This window comes from Antechinus flavipes, chromosome 2 (assembly GCF_016432865.1).
Source record: "Antechinus flavipes isolate AdamAnt ecotype Samford, QLD, Australia chromosome 2, AdamAnt_v2, whole genome shotgun sequence".
NCBI classification, from domain to species: domain Eukaryota; kingdom Metazoa; phylum Chordata; class Mammalia; order Dasyuromorphia; family Dasyuridae; genus Antechinus; species Antechinus flavipes.
The window spans coordinates 24111307-24132076 of record NC_067399.1 but is presented as its reverse complement, the minus strand read 5'-3'; the positions used below and the strand labels follow the sequence as shown (position 1 = coordinate 24132076).

At 41.6% G+C, this 20770-nt stretch overlaps 1 protein-coding gene across 1 annotated transcript in view; it reads left to right on the top strand.

The window, feature by feature from the left end:
• Window positions 1-20770, top strand: part of RNF24 (ring finger protein 24) — an 83403-nt gene that overhangs the window by 51259 nt on the left and 11374 nt on the right. Inside the window, exons 2-4 of the mRNA XM_051974332.1 lie at window positions 7019-7168; window positions 13545-13587; window positions 16069-16110. Coding sequence (XP_051830292.1) covers window positions 7026-7168; window positions 13545-13587; window positions 16069-16110 — 228 coding nt within the window. The 5' untranslated portion in view covers window positions 7019-7025. The remainder of the gene's footprint in view (window positions 1-7018; window positions 7169-13544; window positions 13588-16068; window positions 16111-20770) is intronic.

The following is a 20770-nucleotide window of genomic DNA, read 5'->3' as shown; positions in this document are numbered from 1 at the left end:
CCATCCCTGATCAATTGAAACTGAGTTAGGTCTCTTTGTCAAAGAAATCCACTTCCATCAGAATATATCCTCAATCAGTATCGTTGTTGAGGTATGTAATGATCTCCTGGTTCTGCTCATTTCACTCAGCATCAATTCATGTAAGTCTCGCCAGTCCTCTCTGTATTCATCCTGCTGGTCATTCCTTATAGAACAATAATATTCCATAACGTTCATATATCACAATTCACTCAACCATTCTCCAACTGATGGACATCCATTCAATTTCCAGCTTCTAGCCACTACAAACAGGGCCGCTACAAACATTTTGGCACATACAGGTCCCTTTCCCTTCTTTAGTATCTCTTTGGGATATAAGCCCAATAGAAACACTGCTGGATCAAAGGGTATGCACAGTTTGTTAACTTTTTGAGCATAGTTCCAAACTGCTCTCCAGAATGGCTGGATGTGTTCACAATCCCACCAACAATGTATCAGTGTCCCTGTTTTCCCACATCCCTCCAATATTCCGCATTATCTTTCCCTGTCATTTGTATATATGCTTTTATATATATTCATATATATGTGAACTTGACAAACATTAGTAAATATGAATAATTCTATATATACAGTGAACAGAAAAAGGTGAAACTATGATTCTCCATCTTTTTTTTAAGTTTGAAATTTATTTTTCTCACTAGTTCCAAAGTTGTCTTGCTTGTCTGTATTCCTCTAGGATATCCTTTATCATTTTCTTTAAGGATCATTATCATTAGCGTCCTTCTTCTTCTCTTCCATTGTTTCCCCCCTCCAAAAAATATCCCTCTTTTTAAATGAAGAAGCCTTGTCAAGGCTGACAGAACATGCCGGCATATGCCCACTTTCTCACCTCTTCAAAAAATCTTTGAGGAGGAGCTGCACATGTATCAGAAATATTCTTGATGAAGATATGAGAAGTTACAGAAGTCAAGCTTCCACAATTTTTATTTACAAATATTTGTTACAAACAAATTATAAAAATTTATTTACATGATTTACAAATTTATATTACAAATCTTTACAGTTATATAATTGACTGAAAGATACAGGAAATAGAAGATCTCACAGGTTTTGACTCTTTAAAAGTATTTCACTCAGTAGCTTACCCAAGATTCTTTGATGTAACACAACAAGACAAAAGAGGGATAAATAACTGTGCTCAACCCTCAGATTTTTAATATTGAGGGATACTCCGTAATAAGGGATACAACATATTCACTGCAGCTGCATGCCACTGATACGAATCCAAAAGGGAGAAAGAGTCTTGGGCTTGTGGCGTATAAATGATACTTAGCTAATTATATTAAGATTCACAATTCTACAGAGCTTTCTGAGATGCATAATGACTGCAGAATTTGGCCTAATGATCCATGCAAGAATAAACAAATAACCAACCAGACGAAGAATGTCTCTTTTCATCCTCTTGAATGGTCACCTCATTGAGCAGATGTAAAACTTTACATTTCTTGGACAGATACTACAAACAGGCAACAAGCCGGGACCAGAGCTGAATAGGAAAAAGACAGTGGGCTAGATTGCTTTGGGGAAATTGTAAATCAAATTGAAGAATGTGATGACCACGTTAGCTCCCTGGATACCTTAGAATCAGCCAGAGTCAGGAGTCTTTATTCTTGTCTTTAGATACAGGATTGAGTTGGATGGAAGCAGAATCTCCATGACCACCTTCTTCCTCGTCTACTGCCCAGAAGTGACCCTGGCTAGACTTACTCCACCCCCAGACCCTCCCACAATTCTCTGTATACACCAATTATCGAGCCAGCACAAGAAAGTGGGAAGGGCCATTTCCCAAGCAAATGCCCATAGAGTATTGTCCAATCGGTAGTTAGCCGTAAGTGCTCCAACCGACCTCAGTGCATCGACTCAAGAGCTTCAGCCCTTTGCAGAAGATAACCCCAAATTCAATGCTGTCAAGGGAGCTACAGCACATTATTGATGATAGTGGATGCAAGTGTGTCATAAAATAATAGGTGACTAGAAAATAGGAAAATGGTCATTGATGAGGAACAAAGAATGAGTAGTATTCATAGTACATGTTTTGTCTCAATACCGTGATTGACTGTCTCCCAGACGTGAGATGCACCCCCTCTCCCTTTCTGCTATTCTACTTATTGACGGTCTTAGAGAAGGTACTTTGTACACTCAGAAGGCAGGTAGGTGGTGTAGTGGACAGAGCACCTGCCCTGGAGTCAGGATGACCTGACTTTCAATCCGACCTTAGACATTTCCTGACTCTGTGATCCTGAACAAGTCATCTCACCCAGTTTGCTTCAGTTTCCTCATCTGTAAAATGAGCTGGAAAAGAAAATGGCCAACCGCCCCACTGTCTTTGCCAAGAAAACCCCAGATGGGGCCATGACTGAAATGACTCAACAACAACAATAAACTTTGTAGAAGAGTTAGTTGGTAGGAAAATACAGTTTGTGTCGAAACAAAATGTGCCAATAACATTCAAAAAATAAAATCTAGATGAACTCCATGTACACCACTCTTCTGATAGACTAGTCTGCCAGCCTGCCTTGTGCAGTTCAGCCCTCCTCTCTTCGAGCCTCCTCTTCTACCAGCTCCTCTCATGGAGCAAGATACACAAAGGTGAACCATCGAGCAGAAAGCCCGGTCACTTACTGCTGCGGGTTGTAGAACCCGGTGCTTCGATAAAGCAGATACTCGCTTTTATACAGCTGTCAAATATCAAATAAAACGTTACATGAATGACCGATTTCAGACAATCGGAGCCCAGTGAAAATCCCAGAACTAAATTAGAGTCATCATGATGATCATTTAATTGCCTTGATGGTTGAGTAAGGTGCAGCATTATCATATGAATGTGAATTATCCCTTACCTTCTAAATACCAGGTAAACATTCTGGTTGACAGAATGCTAGAGAAAGAGCCTATTATACAGAAAAGGTATTAAAATAGAGACAAATCGAATTAGATTATGCGTCTTGCATGGATGAGCTGTACGAATAGCATGGCAGCAAAGACGCTGTGAACACGTACATTGTTCACAGTCACTTGGCCTCCTAACAGCTATATCTAGCTCGAAATCATAATGATCTTTATATACTCTTGCATTTAAAAGCTCAGGGTTTCTATTCCGCTGAGCCCTTCAACAGGGAGGACCAAAACCCACCTATGCCTTCTTAATACGTAAGATCCTTCACGTCTTCCCGTAAATCTATCACGGGGTCCACCTCACACGCCAGGCCCTTAACCCAAAGGGTACAGTAGTGACCCATTTGTCCAGAATGTTTTTCCATTAGTACTGACTTGTATCGCCACAGTCCTGGTACGTGCTGTTCTTTTTCATTCCACGTTACTTTATCTGATCACTACATTTTTGTCCTAGGCTAGGGCTTGGGAGTGGGAGTTGGAGGCTCTGGTCCTAGAGTAGGGGACCTTGGAGCATAGAGCCCTAGTCGTGGAGATGGAGGATCGGGTCTGCAGGCCCTGTCAGTGCTGTATTGGGTCCTGGATATCCAGGGTTGATTTGATAAGACTTGACTTCAGTGCCTCAGAGTAAGGGAGGGGAAGACTTCCTTGAAGATTTGAAAATCATATTTAATGTACTTAAAGTTGAGCTACTATTTCTTTGTATTATTGTATTATTATTCTTTGTATGCTGCTCCTTTTGAAAAGAAGTGTTTTGTTGTTACCTGGCTGTAGTTTGCAAGTACCTTTTTCCTCCAAGGAACTCCTTCCTTTCACAAAAAAAAGTACCAGACTGACCATAATTGACAATATGTGCCTTATTCTGCTCCCATGGTCCGCCACTGCTCAGCCAAGAGTGGGCTTTGTTATCAGTCTTCTCAAGTCGGTTTTAGTCACAGCTTTGTGACTTTTTTTTTGTTACTCTTTGCATTATGTCTCCAAGGTCCGCCCAGCACACACCTTCCTCCGCCAAGCCCATGTGTGGCAGAGTCCTTTATGCGCAGACTTGTGGGGCTTGGCGAGGGCCTAGCACGCAGAAAGGACTTCATAAGTGCTGGCTGGTTTGTCCTGTATTAATTCTTGTCTCGTCCCAAGCTTCCCTGGGTCTAATCAGCCAGCCAGCTTGTGGACCATGGGGGTAGCTGGGGGGCGGGGGGCTCAAATCCGGCTCAGACACTTAGGAGCTGTGTGTCCCTGGGCAAGTCACTCACCCTCGTTTGCCTCAGATCCTCAGCTATAAAATGAGCTGGGAAAGAAAATGGCAAACGCTCCAAAGTCTGGCCCAACAAACAAAACAAATGGGGTCATGGAGAGCGACAGCCACAATGTATCGGGTGTTGTACCAAGGGCCGAAGAGACAAGGACAAGAGGAAAAGTCTCTCAGCCTTCCTCCGACCACGTCCCTTCCCAGCCTTCAGGAGAAAGTAGGGCAAGGCTATCCCAGAGCCAGAATCACAGAGGTCTCAGGCCCTAGCGTAATCTCTCTTCACCTTGCCCTCTGAGGCCTGAGAAGTTAAGGCTCCATCTTAACTCATGAAGGGGCAGAGGTGGGAGAATTCCGAACCTCATCTGGGTCTGGGAGGGAGGCTGTGACAGCCCAGCCTCCCTGACTCCCAGCCCGGCTTCTTCCCCCGTGGGCCACGTACCTTCCATGAAGGCCTTTCTTTGTGCCTCCTTGACATTAGCCGGCTCACAGCTGACTCAAGCCTGATGCTTTTGAAAATGATTAAAAAAAAATTTATTAAGCACCATCTGTTTAAGGGAGGAAATAATTTTCCCATTAAGCAGAGGGAGTAGTTTAAAGCTTAGTAATGGTTGCTTCAGAGGACTGTGAGACCACTAAAACAGTCATGAAAGTGGAGAATGTGCAGTGCAATTTTATGTAGCCGTAATTGTTGGCCATATGTATGATAAGGATCTCTTAAAATTGCTTGTTAACTCTCTCTCCCTGCCTTCCCGGGCAGATCTGAGAACAGGGAGCTAAAATAAAGGGGAAAATGCTTTGTAGGAGAAATCTGTCCCAACTGAGCCAAGATTGGGAAAAACTTAAAAGTGTTTGGGCCACCATTTTGCTCAATTTTTCTTTGTTTGCTTAAGAGGGGGACAACTGAAGAGGAGGATCCTTTGATACCTGCAGTTCTTGACATTCTAGTACAAGTGGCGGGAGAGTAGAAATGAAGAATCATTTCTGGCAGTGAGAGGGGCCTTGTGTAGGGCACTCAGCAACAGACAGATATATGGAGGGGGGAGTGAGGATGCTGTGAGCCAGGGCGACTGGGAGGCTGCTGGTGTCCTTGGCGATGATAACGGGGGGATAAACAAGAGGGGAAGGTTGGGCTGGTAAAGTCATGCGTTCAGTGCTGGACATTCTGAGTTTAAGAGATCAAGGACATTTCCCTTCGAAATGTGTAGTAGGCCATGGGATCAGTGAGAGCTGGACCAAAGAGATGTAAGAATCCTCTGCGGTGGAATAAGTTGAGAAACCTTGAGAGTTGATGGCGTCATTGAGCAAAATAATAGCAAAAGAGAGGATGAGAGGGGTCCAGGGCAGCCTTCAAGGCTCTTGCAGAAGACACTGAGAAGGACTGATGTGACAGCTAGGAAGAAACCTAGGGTGTAGCTGACCCACCGAAAACTAGAGAGGAATCAGGATCGAGAACTGACAAGGTGGGAAGCTGCGGAGAGGGCCCAAAGGGTGAAGGCAGAAAAGGCCATGGGATTTGGGAGGAAGGATCGCTATGGGGCTGAAGGATGAGGTCAAGTTGTAGAAGGTTTAGCAGAGATCCAGAAGAAAAGTGGAGGCGCCTGTTAGAGATTGCCTCCTCGGAACCAGCCAGAAAGGGATGGGGAAATGGGGATCTGGTAGTGGGTGGGGAGCTTGAGGAGACCCAGGCAAGGAAGCAGCCTGTAGTTGGGGGGAAGCCGGAGATCAGTAAGGAGGAGAGGAGGGGCACTCTCTGGGAGAAGTCGGATGGAACAGCGTTGCCGTGCGTAATCGTGGCAAGGAGAGAAGAACCATCTCTTTGGGTCAACAGTGGAAGGAAGAGATGGGGACCAAGGGGAGAGGAGGGATGGTATCGATTCTTTTTTAGTAAAATATAAGACAAGTTCCCCTTCTGAGAAGATGGGGGAAGGGAAGCGATCAGAATTTTGAAGAGGGATGAAGAGGTTTGGAAGAACCCCAGTGGTGAATGGGATAATGAATCAAATCGGGAGGTGGGAAAGGTTTGCCCCTGAAAGGTAGCAGATTTGTTGTGAGTTCCATCAGCGCGGTCTCCAGCTCAGTTCAGTGGCGAATGAGTAGAAGCACAAGCAGCAAATGGTCCAGGTCGAGGCTTGGCTGGTGACAAGATAAGGAGGCCAGGAGTTTGAGGACAAAAAATAGTGTAGAGTTAAGCTGTTTTACAAAGTGCCAAAGATGGCATCTTGGGAAAGAACTGAAGGGCAGAAGGAGTGGAGACGAGGATGAAGAATGGCAGTGGGGGTTATGAAGCAGAGGGAAAGACAGAAAAATCAAAGTGTGTGATCAGATACCGGAAATTCAAAGTTCTTGAAGTTGAAAGTTTCAGCTTAGGGGTGATGGCAAGACAAAGGGTATGTGTGCTCCTCCTCCTCACTGTGTGTAGCCAAGGTGGGTGTGAGGAGTCATGGGAAGGGAATAATTTGAAGAACTGAGGATTTTGTCATTTATTTAGTCATTCATTCATTTATAATAAGTTATCAAAAAGAAGGCAAAAGACCTCTGAAGAGGAGATAAATTTGTCAGTGACGCTTCCTATTGGTTTGCTCTCCATATCATTCTCTCTTCCTGATGTATTATAGTCTCTCTCTCCCTCTTCTTCTCCACCTCCTCTCCCAGAAAACCCCTTCCAAGCCTAAAATCAATGATGTTGTTAATCTGTAAGTACAGAGGTGCCTAAAAAGGAGCATACTCACAAGCAGACCTTTGCCTTTTTAAATTTTCCTTACAAAGTTAATGCTCCCTGATTTTTGTCCTCTCCTTAACATGCTATTGTCTCTCCCCTCCCCACTTTTCTTTTCCCTACAGCATATCCATGAGCTCCGATTTCCAGCATTATACTTTCAGAATGCCTAACATCGGGTTCCAGAATCTGCCTCTCAACATATACATTGTGGTTTTTGGCACTGCGATTTTTGTCTTCATACTTAGTTTACTCTTCTGTTGCTACTTAATCAGGTAAATTAATTTTGTACTTCCTTTCTGTGATATTTCAGCCTATTTAAAGCAATTAAATGTATTCCTTAAATGAAACCTTTCTGTAAATGGGAATGATATACTTTTAGAATTGATATTTGGCCACCAATATATATTACTCCTTTCCAACTAGGAGCTCAATTGTTTTGAAGATTAAGTAGTCTTTTTATTGGATTCTTCTTAGACACAGGGAGATCCATCCCCACGAATTTCAAATAACCTCCAGACTTCATCTGAAAATCAAAAATGATACAGAATCGCTGTTCAGGAATGTAGGATATTATCAAAAATGTAGAATTTTTGCTCAAAAAACAAGTTTCTTTTCCCTAAAACATTTAAGGTTTTTCTTTCTTGCCTGACAGTTTGAGTATTTTCTGTGGGCCTCTCTTTAATCATAAGCCACTGCATGAAAAGTGCATTGTTCTTTCTGCAGCACCAGCTACAAATTAGTTATATCTAGTTTTGAATTTCATTGAGTTGTTTCACCCCGATGTCCTGGCTTAAGATAAAATATGAGTCCTGATTTTCAAATCTAAGAGAGAGAAAATATGATGCCATTGAAGCATAATGAGTGAGAAGAGCTTTTATGGTAGAAGTGGAAATAACTATATTAGTTATTAAATACACTAAATTATATATTAAATTATATTATTATATGTAATATATTCTATATAAAAATATACTAAATTAGCATATTCATGAAGTATATATACATATATATGACAATAGTTAAATAATTATACAATTAATATTTGCTTCGTGTGTTGAAATCATAGTTTATAATGGAGAAAAAAGCCACTGTAAAAATTGCTTTTATAATAACTTATCCTAACAGTGCCTAGGTCCTTGTGAGTCCTTCTCAGGGTTGAATCTCTCTCCTTGATGACATTCGTGGTGTGGCTTGGGCTTTTCTGGTAACGGTGATTTCATACTATTCAGAGAAAAATCACAGAAATACTTGGTTAGGAATGTAAAAACTGTGTGCAGCAAGTGATTCCCCATTCTCTGAAGTCCTAATTCACATAAGCCCCTCGTTAAATGAATTTGTAGGCCTTGACACAGATGTCACTACACCACGAAGCTGGCAGGGACCCTGACACACGGGTAGATAACGGGGCCGGTCTCCAGTAGCATCTCAGTAAGCGAGGCCGTTGTCCTGAAAACAAGCAGATGAAGGTTATGGGGGTAACCATGAAGCCTTTCACTCGGGCTAGAAACATCAGCTTCCCAAGAACGAGATGGGAGAGACTCGTCAGGAAGCGGTTTGAAAAAGATCTAGAGATTTTTCCAGGCCATGGCCCCTTGTGTGGAGGGACAGAGGCAAGCATAATCTGCTGTGATCCCTCACACTGCGGCTGGATCCTCTCCAGACTAATTCACCAGCGAGCAAATGGGAACAAAGAGGGCCGAGGGTGGAGTAACCCAAGGTTGGGCCTTGGCGAGGCCTGATGGCTGCCGGGATGAGGGAGCACAGGCAGCCCAGAGTGGAGCCCCCAGTGTCATCGGGGACGGGCCGGAGGAGCCCAGGGAGGGGAGAGGGAAACAAGGGAGAGTGAGAGACCGGCCCATGGGAAGAGGAGGCCCTGAAGTTCATGGAGGGGAATAAGGTCGGGAAATGGAAGAATTAGGAAGGAGACAGTTGGCAGAGCAGACAAGAGGGGCCGAGAAGCAGCTGGGGGTGCCATGGGGCCCAGAGGGCCAGAGCTGGCATCAGGAATCTGGCTTCAGACACTCGTAGCCGGGTAGCCCTGAGTAAGTCACCTTGCCTTGTCTGCCTGCCATCTGTAAAATGAGCTGGAGAAGGAAATGGCGGCCCGCTCCAGCGTCTCTGCCCTAATGAAACCTCTGATGATCACACGGTCACAAGGAGTGGAACACGACTGGAAAAACTGAACCGCACGTGGTGGGGAAGAGGAGGATTACATGACCAGCCCGGTAGGAAAATGCTCTGGCCAGTTAGGAGGATGAAATTGGAGCAGGGGAAGACCGGAAGCAAAAGACCAGAGAGGAGTTCATCAGCAGGTGATGAGGGCCTGAGATCATATGATGGCTGTTGAGGAAGCAGAGGGCATTTGCCTTATAACTTCCCCCTTGTGCAGCCGGGCTCCCAGGGTAAAAACCCTTTCTCAGCCCCATTTACTTCTTAGCTTCCTTCCTTCCAGGGTTACCAGTGATCCCTTTTTTGCTAAATTCACTGACTTCTTCCCAGCCCCCGGGCTTCTTGCCGTCTCTGCAGCATTTGGCACTGTGACCATCCCCTTCTTCTTACCATTCTCTCCTTCCTGGATCTCCACGACTCTATCCTTCTCCAGACCAGTCTTTCTCAGCCACCTGTGCTGGATCATCATGTTATCCTCCCTGTCCCTCTGCTCTCAGTTATCTCCTCAGTCCCCAAGGGGTCGATTTAATAGTTGACCTTAATCTCTATGCAGATCCCCCCAAGTCTCTCCACCTTTTTTCTCTCCAAAGCTCCGGTCCCCCATCTCCTCAGGGTGGTCCACAGACGTCCCAAACTCACTCTGTCCAAACTGATGTTATATTTAAACCCATTTCTGAAAAGGGTGCCAGATGGTGAAGGGCTTTGAGTCCTACATGACAGTAACTAGGGAGATGTATCTTAGGAAAGCAAAAGAAAGGGCTGCCATGATAGCTGTCTTCAAGAATTCAAAGAGCTGTTATATGGAGGGAGGATCTGTCGTGTTTGGGGGCCAAAGGCTCCCAAAGGCCAATGTAGGCAGACTTGCTGACAATTAGACAAGAGCAGAAATGGCGTGGGCTTCCGATGGCTCCTTCAGAGAAAGATTAAATGATGCTTTTGGATACATACATTCTAGAAGAGACTCTTTCTTCAGGTCTGGTTTGGACCAGACGGCCTCCCAGTTCCCTTCCACTTGGGAAATTATTTGATTTTGTGACCATTTAAATAGAACTATTTCCAGGACCACTGTTATCAGAAGCAATATTTGTTATAAATGGCACTACATAGATTGTAGACAATTGCCAATTCAGTGTTTAAAAACAGAATTATTAATAAAGATGACAAAGTAAATTTCATATGAAGCATAAGGAAAATAAAACAATTGTTAAGTAAGGCTTAGGAGAATAAAGTATTTAATGTCACTCCAAAATGTCTAAGGGTCTATTATAGACTGTTTAATATTTTGTAAAAGCCAATAAGTCCTTAATCTTGTTAAGAATGCAAATATCCTAATGACATCTGTCAATCTCTTCTGTACTTCACTGGATATTTTTTTTTAAGTGGCAACAAAGGAAAAAGAGAAGTAAATAATCTTATTTCATTTACTATGAAAACATAAGCAAAGGAATAAAATTTAATTGTGCCCCTGGATAATTTTTTATTATGCAAATTTAATGCATTATATATTAAGGTTAGTTGATATTTTGAATTTTTTTAGTTATGTAGAAACTGGAAGTTTTTGTTTGTTCCTTTTTATAGCCTTTTAGATTCTAAATTTCAAAGAAACAAGTAACCTGTTGATCTGGGGAGCGAAATGCAACATCTCAGTTTGATGAAATACAAAAAATTCTATTAAAGAACATATGAGTGTTCAGGGAAATTTTGTAGTTTTATTTTCATGTTTTTTCATTATTTGAAAAACTGTCTTCCTATTTATGGGCAGTAAATAAAAATATATGAAATCTTCAACCTAGAAACAAGTTCTTGTTCTTTCTTATTTGGTGGCACATCAGATATTATGTCCAAAAGCTCAAGGGAATTGTTAGATTTTTTAAAAATATGATTATATCAAGAGTTATGTTCTGGCAATAATTATGACTTGCCATAGCATTTATGTGATGAAGTCCTGCTCAGCTAGCAGTTTAATTTTCAGTGTTCTGACCTTGAGACTGGCAATTTTATTCATCTCTGTATAATTTTTGGCACTTAGTTAATGGATATGACTTTGGGAAATAGTCTTGCTATTACTGAATACACAAACATTGACTATTTACTTTTAAATAAATAACTTGAGCTTTGAGAGAGTTTTGGAGAAGCTGAGGGGTTCAGAATCATGGACCATACTTCTAAGGTCCCTTGCTATCAATGTCCCTTTGAGCCTAATATCCTCATCTGTAAAATGGGTTGGACTGGCTTGCTTCTGAGATCTATTCTAGATCCAGACCTAGGACTCCTGTGATCAGTGTATTTTCAAGATTTCACCCTGAGAGATCTGAGTTAGAAGAGAAAAAGCGTAATGATGATAAAGACTACAGTTCATCCATTCAATGTCTTACATAAAAGATGTGACTTTTTAAGAAGTCAGGTGTATGCAGATCCCTCTGGAGAAAGCTACCTTCAGAAGGTTCGTGGAGATCATGATTAGGATGCTGCATTTTTAGCTTGTGGTTCTTGCCACCAGTTTAATAATTATACTTTTTAAATATACTTAATATTATTTATTACATTTATATTTATATACTTATATTTATTTTTATATTATATATTTTTATATATAAATATATATTTATATACTTAATAATTATACTTTTTTTCATTTTTATAACGTATTACCAATTCCTGAAATAAATCTTGGCAGTCTGCAGATTTTTAAAAAATAAAATATTATTCTTATCCTTTTTTCTGTTTAAAGAAAAATTAGTAGCACATTGTACAAAGAGTTCAATTTTAACTAAAAGCTTATACGTGGAGTTTACATATATTTGACTTGTCATTAAGCATGGAATACAGTCTATATTTAGAACCAAATACATCTAAGATATATATCAAAAAATATCTACTCTATCTAAAAGCTAAATTCAGGATCTGAGGGTTTATCCATTGTTCACCATTCTCCTCAGACAAAACACTCTGAGCTAAAACTTTACAGCTACTTGAAATTTATTTTCCATTTTTTCATTCTCTAAGCATTTCCTAATATACTTGCAGAAGTGAGAGGGTGATGTAATTCAAATGAAGGCAGTGCTAGGTGCTGAAGCAGTACAGATAGAGCTTTACCTTAAGGAAATTCAGTCCACAAAGATACAGAGGCCCATTAAAGAGGGATTGTTTGGGTTACAAAATGAGTCTTTGCCTTGTACATCAATCTCCTGCAATAATGCACTTCTAGATTCAGCTACAAGGAATCTTAGAAGCCTTTTGGTTCAACGACTTCATTTTGCAGATGAAGAAATGAGAGCCATATAGGGGAAGTCATTTACCTCAGGACACACAACTAATAAAAACAACGATGATTCACATTTATGCAATATTGAGGTTTACGAAGAATTTTCCTCAGCAGTCCTGTGAGGCTTGTACATGACCCAAGTATTACACTGGCTAAGGGAAGTGAGGTTCAAAGGGTCACATGACTAATAAGGGGCAGAGCTCAGGCCTTCTGTTCTTTCCACAAGCAAACTGCAAATAGTAGGGTAGCAGAATAGAGCCTCTGGGTGAGGGGTTTCTCAACCGAGCACCTGGCCCTTCTACCTGACCTCTTGGTAAACCGATGGTCAGATGTGTGTGTTTGGGACTCTACTCCCCACATCTGGAATTCCAGGAACCTGGGATGCATCTCACAAAGTTGCCGAGAGACACAGCAAAGTCTGCACTGTACCGATGCAGTCAGGTTGGTATAAAGAAGCATAGTCACAAAGCAACTTGAATATTCACAGCACGTTAGAGCCAAAAAACTGTAGTTTCTCGAGCACTCATTCTTGTAAAGGAGCAGTCACTTGGGTGAAATCAATCAGGGAACAAATCTCTGATTTGGAGACTTTTTTAGCCAAATTTGAAAGCAACAATGGGGTGGTCCAAGGTACAAAAAATGAATGTGGTGTGTTCAGCGGGCAAAGAACTGGCCCTTTTGGTTGGAGTGAGAGTAATATGAAGTAAGGCCAAGAGATATAACCTTCTGTGGCTCACTACTGATCACTCTGAAGTGATCAGTAGTGAGCCACAGAAGGTTACATCTCTTCCAAGGAACAGCCCAGGTTTTTTTTGTTCATACGAGAAGAACTCCCAGTGAACATGGCCTTCCTCTTTGCCCTTCCTTTGGCCCAGACCCCATCCCAGCACTCTGCAGGAGAGACCCGCTGCCCACACTGCTTGGACAGACTGGGATGCAGAAATCCATCCAGTGAGATGGGACCACCAGGCTCTGTCCAAAATCCTCCAGATGCCCAGGCCCTGCCTGACCCCAGCTCGGGCATACGAAGGAGCCCTGAGGTTTCCATCCGCCCAGAGGCTGAAACCTCATTTGTGTCGGCTGCCCCACTTGGAGGGGGGTGCATTTCTTGGGAGCAGGGACTGTCTTTTTGCAAATTTGTATCTTAGCCTTGAGCACAGCACGTAGTTGGCATTTTGTGATCTGAGACCATGTTATTTTTTCCATTCTTTTAGGCTAAGACATCAAGCCCACAAAGAATTTTATGCCTACAAACAGGTAAGATAATAAAAATAGTTTGTACCTTTTCTTTCATTTGGCTTCTTCCTTAAAAAGAAGAGCCAACACGCTTCTGCTGCCGGTGACTGCGCTGAACCTGTCAGAAGTCATGGGCTTCTTCCTACCGGTGCTGAGCACGTGGAGTGGGCATCCTGGGGGCACCATCTTTATTGGTTACCATTCCCGGGCCTTTTCACTCAGAACTTTAAGGCTACAGAAAACAAACAGCACAGCATAGTGACCTGACAGGAAATTGGCCAGCTAGGAATAAAAAGAATTATTGGGCCAATTGGGATGAGCTTTCTCATCTGTTAAAGAATCCTGTGGGATCTGGAGCAAAAGTCACGTCACCTTATTACATAAATAAATAGATAGATAGATAGATAAATAGATAGATAGATAGATAGATAGATAGATAGATAGATAGATAAATGAGTGAATGAATGAATGAATAGATGAATGGATAGATAGATGAATGAATAAATGAATAAATAAATGAATGAGTGACTGAGTGAATAAATAAATGGATGGGTGAATGAATGAATGAATAAATAAATAAATGAGTAAATAAATAAATAAATAAATAAATAAATAGATGAAGGGAATCTTTTGTTCCCACATTTAATTTTCTACAGTTGCCATTTGTAGTTGTTCCATAAATCTGAATTTGACAGTAAAAAAAAAAAAAATGTGTTTCAATCAGATGCATATCTGCAATGAGAATAGTTAAATGCAGAACATTTTGACTAAAAGCAGGAGGAGTTGAAGAAACTATGAATAAACCAATAAACTACCCATTAAAAATTGTGAAATTAGATTTATATAGTACATTTTAGATCTAAACTGAAAACATTTTCATTGAATGATTTGCAAAGGCTACTACAATTTCATTTGTCTCTCTATTTAACTATCCTTAAATGAGTAAACTGCTTCTTTCCAATCTTCCTATTTTATGAACACTCCCAAATCTCATGCATATGGATCAGTGTCTGCCTTTAAATTCTTTTGAAGTCTTTTGCAAGGAAATATATAAACGCTGTATATTTACCACTTTAAGTTTCTGTCATCCCAGAGTGAATTGACTCTAGCATTTGGCTAGATTTTTACACAGCACAACATATTCTGAATCTGTGTGAAGATATCACCATAAAAAGCTGTTAGGCATCCCATTAAGGGAACCAGGATAAAAAATGTTAGCTGAAGCTGTTTCATGTGGACTCTGTGGTTTGCATTGATCCTAATCGCTCTAGTAGCTTCTCGGTCTAGAATTAAAACACCCTAGCCTTTAAAATGGCGATTTTGCCAGTATCCATGCAATTAATCTTCATTTCGGCTTTGATTTCAGTGGAGCATCTCATGGTAGGAATTAATACCTTCTCAGATACCGCTTTATCAGCTTGTACATCCTTTGCTAATGAAGTATCTAGCAGACCATTGGACAGAGGTTTCCGAGGGATGATCTAGCCAAATGAACCCCGACCCCGATAAAGTCAATAGTTCTCAATTTTCTGTGTGAATGATCTTCAAATTTGGCCAAGAAAGCCCCAAAACGTGCTTTTATCTGTTAGCAATTGTCTCCTATTCTATCAAATATTCTTAAGGGTTCTTCAAAAATAACAGTTCTAAGTTCACAACTTTTTTTGTCTCGTAAACAAACAGTTGAAAATAATAAAAGAGACGTTTAGTAGTTCAACTGTATTTTTAGCATTGGTTGCCCTTTAACTGTAGCAAGTAACTCATAGAAATATTACTTTCTGTTCGTCTCCTCCGATAACGTTGGAACATCAACACAACAGCCGTATGTGGGCAGACTCAGAAAGTGAAACTGGACCCTGCAGTGGGTCAGAAAGCAAAACTGTCTCCAAAGGGGAAAGTAAACTTATCTTTGAGGGAGTGAGATTAGTAATATCATGTTGGAACATGGCATGCATTCCCAAGGCAGAAAATGGTAATATGGGATTGTAATGTTTTTAACATGACTTACCATCAAAGTCATTTTGCTTCTTTGTTGGGACTAGGGAAGAGATCTGCCTCAGTTCTAGAATTTTTATTCTCCAACATGACTTCCTTATTTTTTGTTTTAAATTGAAAAGCAATTTCTACAACATAAAACTAATTTTAGCCTAGAAAATATGCCCCCCTTTTTTTGGCTTCTTAGAGTTGAAAGGGACCTCATCATTTTGACATTTATTTTAACCATTGTCCCTTTTTTATATCCTTCAATTAGGAGAAACATTTAAACATTTGAATTCAATTGTCTTGGGAGTGAGTAAAGGGTTTCTGAACGTGGTTTATAAAATAATTAATTAAAATGCTATGTAATATCATTTCAAACAAAAAATTCTGATAAACATTAAATTGATGTTTATGAAATGAGCTGGCTGTGCAGAAGAAAAGCTGTTAAAACCTTGTAAATAGAATAACAACAAATTCTGGGAACACAAAGAGATCAGCATAAAAACTTAAGCTTTTCTTTTTCAGGTTATATTAAAAGAAAAAGTAAAAGAGCTGAATTTGCATGAGGTGAGTAGTGAATCTTGTGTGGTGGTTAACTAGGAGTATCCTTGTTTTAAACAGAATGGTTTGCTAAGGGTTCCTTTATGCAGTTTTACTTGTGGCTGCTCAGGAGCAAAGACAAATGTTGGGGGTGAAGGGCCAGAGCGGAGGGATGGGCTTGATGACCACGGACCAGAAAATTCACCAGCTCACAAGGACATCCTCATACTTATACTTTATTAGCATTACCCTTCAACCCGGAACTACAGACAGGAATTCTTTTCACTCCTATATCCTACCGCGGCTTTAAACCCAGCTGATAGACAATGTGATGATACACTCATCGTGATACACTCATATAAAGCATTTTTTAAAGTTTAACTGATTGGTTCTCCATAATACTTAAAACAGCTCAAGATTTTCTCTGTGCTTATTATAGCTGAGATCTTTTTTAAAAAATTAGTCATTTTCTTCCCCGTATAAACACTATGGAGAATAATCTCTCACAACAGAAAATTAAGCAGCCAAATAGCATTGTACCCTACCAGAAGGCCCTGAATTAGACCTGAGTCGCTACCCCAGGCACTAGCTGGGCAAATCACTTAATGTGTTCTGGCCTCAGTTTCCATATCAACAAAATGGAAATAATCATAGTACTTACCTCCCAGGATTATTTTAATATAATTCTAATAAAGTAATATTTGGAAAGTGCTTTGCAAACCTTAAAATTATATATATGATCATTATTGTATTATTATTACTTCCCCATAACTGTTATCTATTGCCCACTGTTTTGTAATTCAGATAAACAACTAATTTTAAAAGTCCCAATTTGCATAATTCTTAAAATTATCAAAGGTGGTCACTGGATTCTTCTGGTGAGTTTATTATCTCAGAGCCACTGAGATCAATTATTTTATATTAACAGAGAACTCATTGGGTAGATAGCACTAGAGAAAGCATTTTAATCAGTCATTAAGTATCTTCTATGTCTTGCTACTTTCTTATTATTTCATATTCAAGTGTTACTGGTTTGGAAGCAAGATGGATAAAAAAAAAACTAAGGGAAAAGATAATGAAAGAGAGTGATTTTAAGAAAAGAAGACTTAGAAACAGAAAGATAAATTCTCCAATTGGCAAATGGTCAAAGGATGTGAACAGGCAGTCTTCAAAAGAAGAAATCAAAGTTATCCATTGTCATATTTGGAAAAAAGCTCTAAATCACTCCTGATTGGAGAAATGCAAATTAAAACAACTCTAAGATCCTCCCTGATACTTATCAGATTGGCTAACCCAACAGAAAATGAAAATGACAAATGTTGCAGCGAATGTGAAAAAACTGGAACATTAATGCACTGTTTGGTGGATTCGTGAACTGATCCAACCTTTCTGGAGAGCAGTTGTCCTAAGGACCATACACCTGTGTATACCCCATGGCTCAGCAGTGTAACTACGAAGTCCGCATCCCAAAGGAATGAAAGGAAAGTGCAATGGATGATGAGCAAAAACACTTGTAGCCTTCTTCTTGTGGTAGCAACTGGACATCAAGGGCATTCCCGTCAGTTGGAGAATAGCAGAACAAGGCATGGGCCCAAGCCGGAACGCTGTGGGGCTGAGAGCAATGACGCGTAGGGCGTGCCCCAAAGCTCACAGGAAGACTTGTATGAACTGATGCAAAGTGAAGTGAGAAGAACCGAGAGCCACAGCAACACTGTGAATGATCAGCGGCTCCAAACGACCCCGAAGTGAGAAATGCCGCCCACTTCTGGAGGAGGAACTGGATGCAGACTGAAGCCCGCCTCCTTCCCTTTGCTTTTCTTGTTTTTCTTCTGCAGCACAACTGATATAGAAACAGGTTTGCACTGCTTCTTGTGGATAATAGATATCTTATTTCTTGCTATTCTGATGGGTGAGGGAGGAGCTGGAGGAGGGGCAGAATTCACAACTGAAAAGAAGAAAAGAAAGGGAGGGAGAGAGGGTATGAGCAAAGAATGAAGAGATTTCAGTCACCTGGCATTCCCTGGAGGCCCATATCACCCGATGGAATGAAAAGATGCCCAGGTAATGGCTGGTTGTCAAGAGATTACTGGTCACATGGGATAAAGTCAGGGTTACTTTTCAGCAAACCAGTTTGTCTCTTTTTATTGGCAAGACTATCCCTGCTTGTTGTTCAAGTTTGAGCCTACATTTCTCAGGACGACCTCTGAAATTACAGAAGTGAGGAGGTTCCGACATGGTACGAAACAATCCTTAAGTCATTAGCTTCCTTCAAAGCGCCTCCCCCAGGAAACTTTTTCTGACTTCCCGATGGCCCGGTCTCCCTCAGCTCCAGAAATCACACCGTGTTTACACTGAAGGTTTCATATCTTGAGGACCACGTCTCCTCAAGGATTCCTGCCTCGGTCTTGCTGCTGCGCTGTCCCGGATCTCTGAGTAATACCGACGCATGGGCGTTGGCAGATGGCACTTTGAAAATTATGTCAGCCCCCGGATATTGCAGATCCTCTCAAAAGAAATCTGAAAGCCCTTGAAGGAATTTGGCCCGTCCCTCCCTGCAGAATAGGGAAAAGAAGAATGTCTATTGCCCACATTTCAGCAGAAACTTGAATACGCTACAGAGCTTGTCCAACAGTTTGTGTATCTGGGACAGACTGTACAGATAGACGTGAAATGAAGAGAAACAAGGTGGCGGCTAAGTCGCTTTTAGGAAATTGCCAAGCTCTTTTACTGATCCCAAGCCCCCGTAAAAGCAAAGATCCTTCTTTTCAACATGACAGCCACTGTGCTGGTAGAACACGGTACACACTTCCTCCAAAAACCCAGAGTGAGGATCCAGTACAGGGCAATGGAAAGAACCGATGAGAAACTCCAAAGAACAGTGGGAAGGGGAACGGGACACATGGCAGGAGAGAGAAGGGGAGAGCCAGAAAGCTCCACTGGCATCCTTCTGATGTCAGGAGGAAGCAAGAGGGATGATCTGCAGTGAACAGTGGGCAGCACAAGGACGCGTTTCACTGTCTGTGAGCACTCAGAGGGCAGGGACATCTAGCACAGGACCTCGGCCATAGGATATACACAATAAACGCTCATTGGATTGAATTGTTAAATGTATGTAAAGAATTTCCAGGTTCTATTCAAATTCTTGTACTCTGTGTTCAGATCGTCAAATTTCTTCAGGGCCTCTATACGTGTAGGGCTCTGAATAAATAAATGAATATATCTTTAATTCGTGTTCCAGACACTCTGCCAAGTGTCAGAGATGCAAAAATGTAAATCCCTGCCCTCAAAAAAGCTTGCCTGCTAACAGGGAAGACAGCCCCGAAAGGAGAAAGGAAGGAGACAAAGCACAGATGCTGCCGCCCGGCTCAGAGGCCTGGTCCTGGACCGGGAAGGAGTGACGAGGAACAGAATTCAAGAGGGCTCCACGTTGGAGGAGTTTCCGTCCATCCCATGAGGAGAAAAAGGACCCGTACTGCATCCCTGGAAGTGTGCGCCGTCAATACGAGTCAATACTTTGTGGGAGGATCAAGGGCTTCTCCTGGAGGAGAAGAAGGCCCCGGGGGTCAATGGTCAGAGATACGGCCGGAGATGAATGTCAGGCATAAGGTCAGCAGTGAAGGTCTGGCAGGCCCGCTCATAATGTGTGCGAGGGACAACAAAGGGAAAACCAGGCCTGCAGATCAAGTGGGAAAAGGCTTTAGATGCCAAACAAGAGTTTGGACTTTTATCTTAGGAATCAACAAGAAGCCACTGACTCATTCTAGGGCAGGGGGCCCTCGAGACAGAGTTCAGCCTATTTCTGTCCCTCTGGCTGTTGTGTGGAAGAAGGATTAGACCTGAACCAGAGAAGCCACTTGGGAGACTAGTATAGGGATCCAAGGGAAGCTAGGGGATGGTCCCTACAAATTGAGAGCAGGGGATCAAGATTTGGACACCGAATGAATACATAGGAAGAGGGAGTGGTCTTCCCAAAACCCAAGTTGTTGGGTTAGAGTTTTTTAAGCTACCCATTTATTATACAACTTTTATCATAACTTCGTATTTGTAAAGGTTTCTGTATTCCTTCCCCTCCTCCACATTAAGCATGACTCCAGCCATGTCCTCCCCAAACTCAATTGATTCTAGAGAAATACAATATTAAGTAAAAAAAAAAAAAAATTGGAGGCTGTTAATTTGCTAATGCAGCTTATAAAATGGGCAGTCAGCCAAGGGGCATTTGAGTGAGTTATGACTTCATAGAGGGTTGGATTTTAAATGCGTTATTACTGACGAGCATTATCTGCAATAGGTTTTCAGTTAATAAGACTTCAGGGTGGAATCAGTAAGAAGTTCTGCTTCTAGCTCAGACTGCCAGCTCTTCTGCAGTTTATATTTTAGAGTTTCAGGGGCATCGAGAGGTTAAGTTGCCCAACAGGGATCAGAAACAGGATTTGAACTCAGGTCTTCAAGAGTCATCAAAACTTTGCAAAGTGAATTCTGTGAACTCCCTTTCCCTTTACTCAGATTCCTTTATCAAAAAGCTCATTTTCCACGGTTCTCTCCCAGCTCGTCAGGCCCAATGCTGGTTAAACAGACCCGGGTTTGAGACTCACCCTGATCTCTGCTGGATTCTAACCTTTCCACACCCAAATGCCTGCATCCTCTGAAACCTTCTGTGAGGGCCACGAGTTGGTTCTAAGCCGGCTTT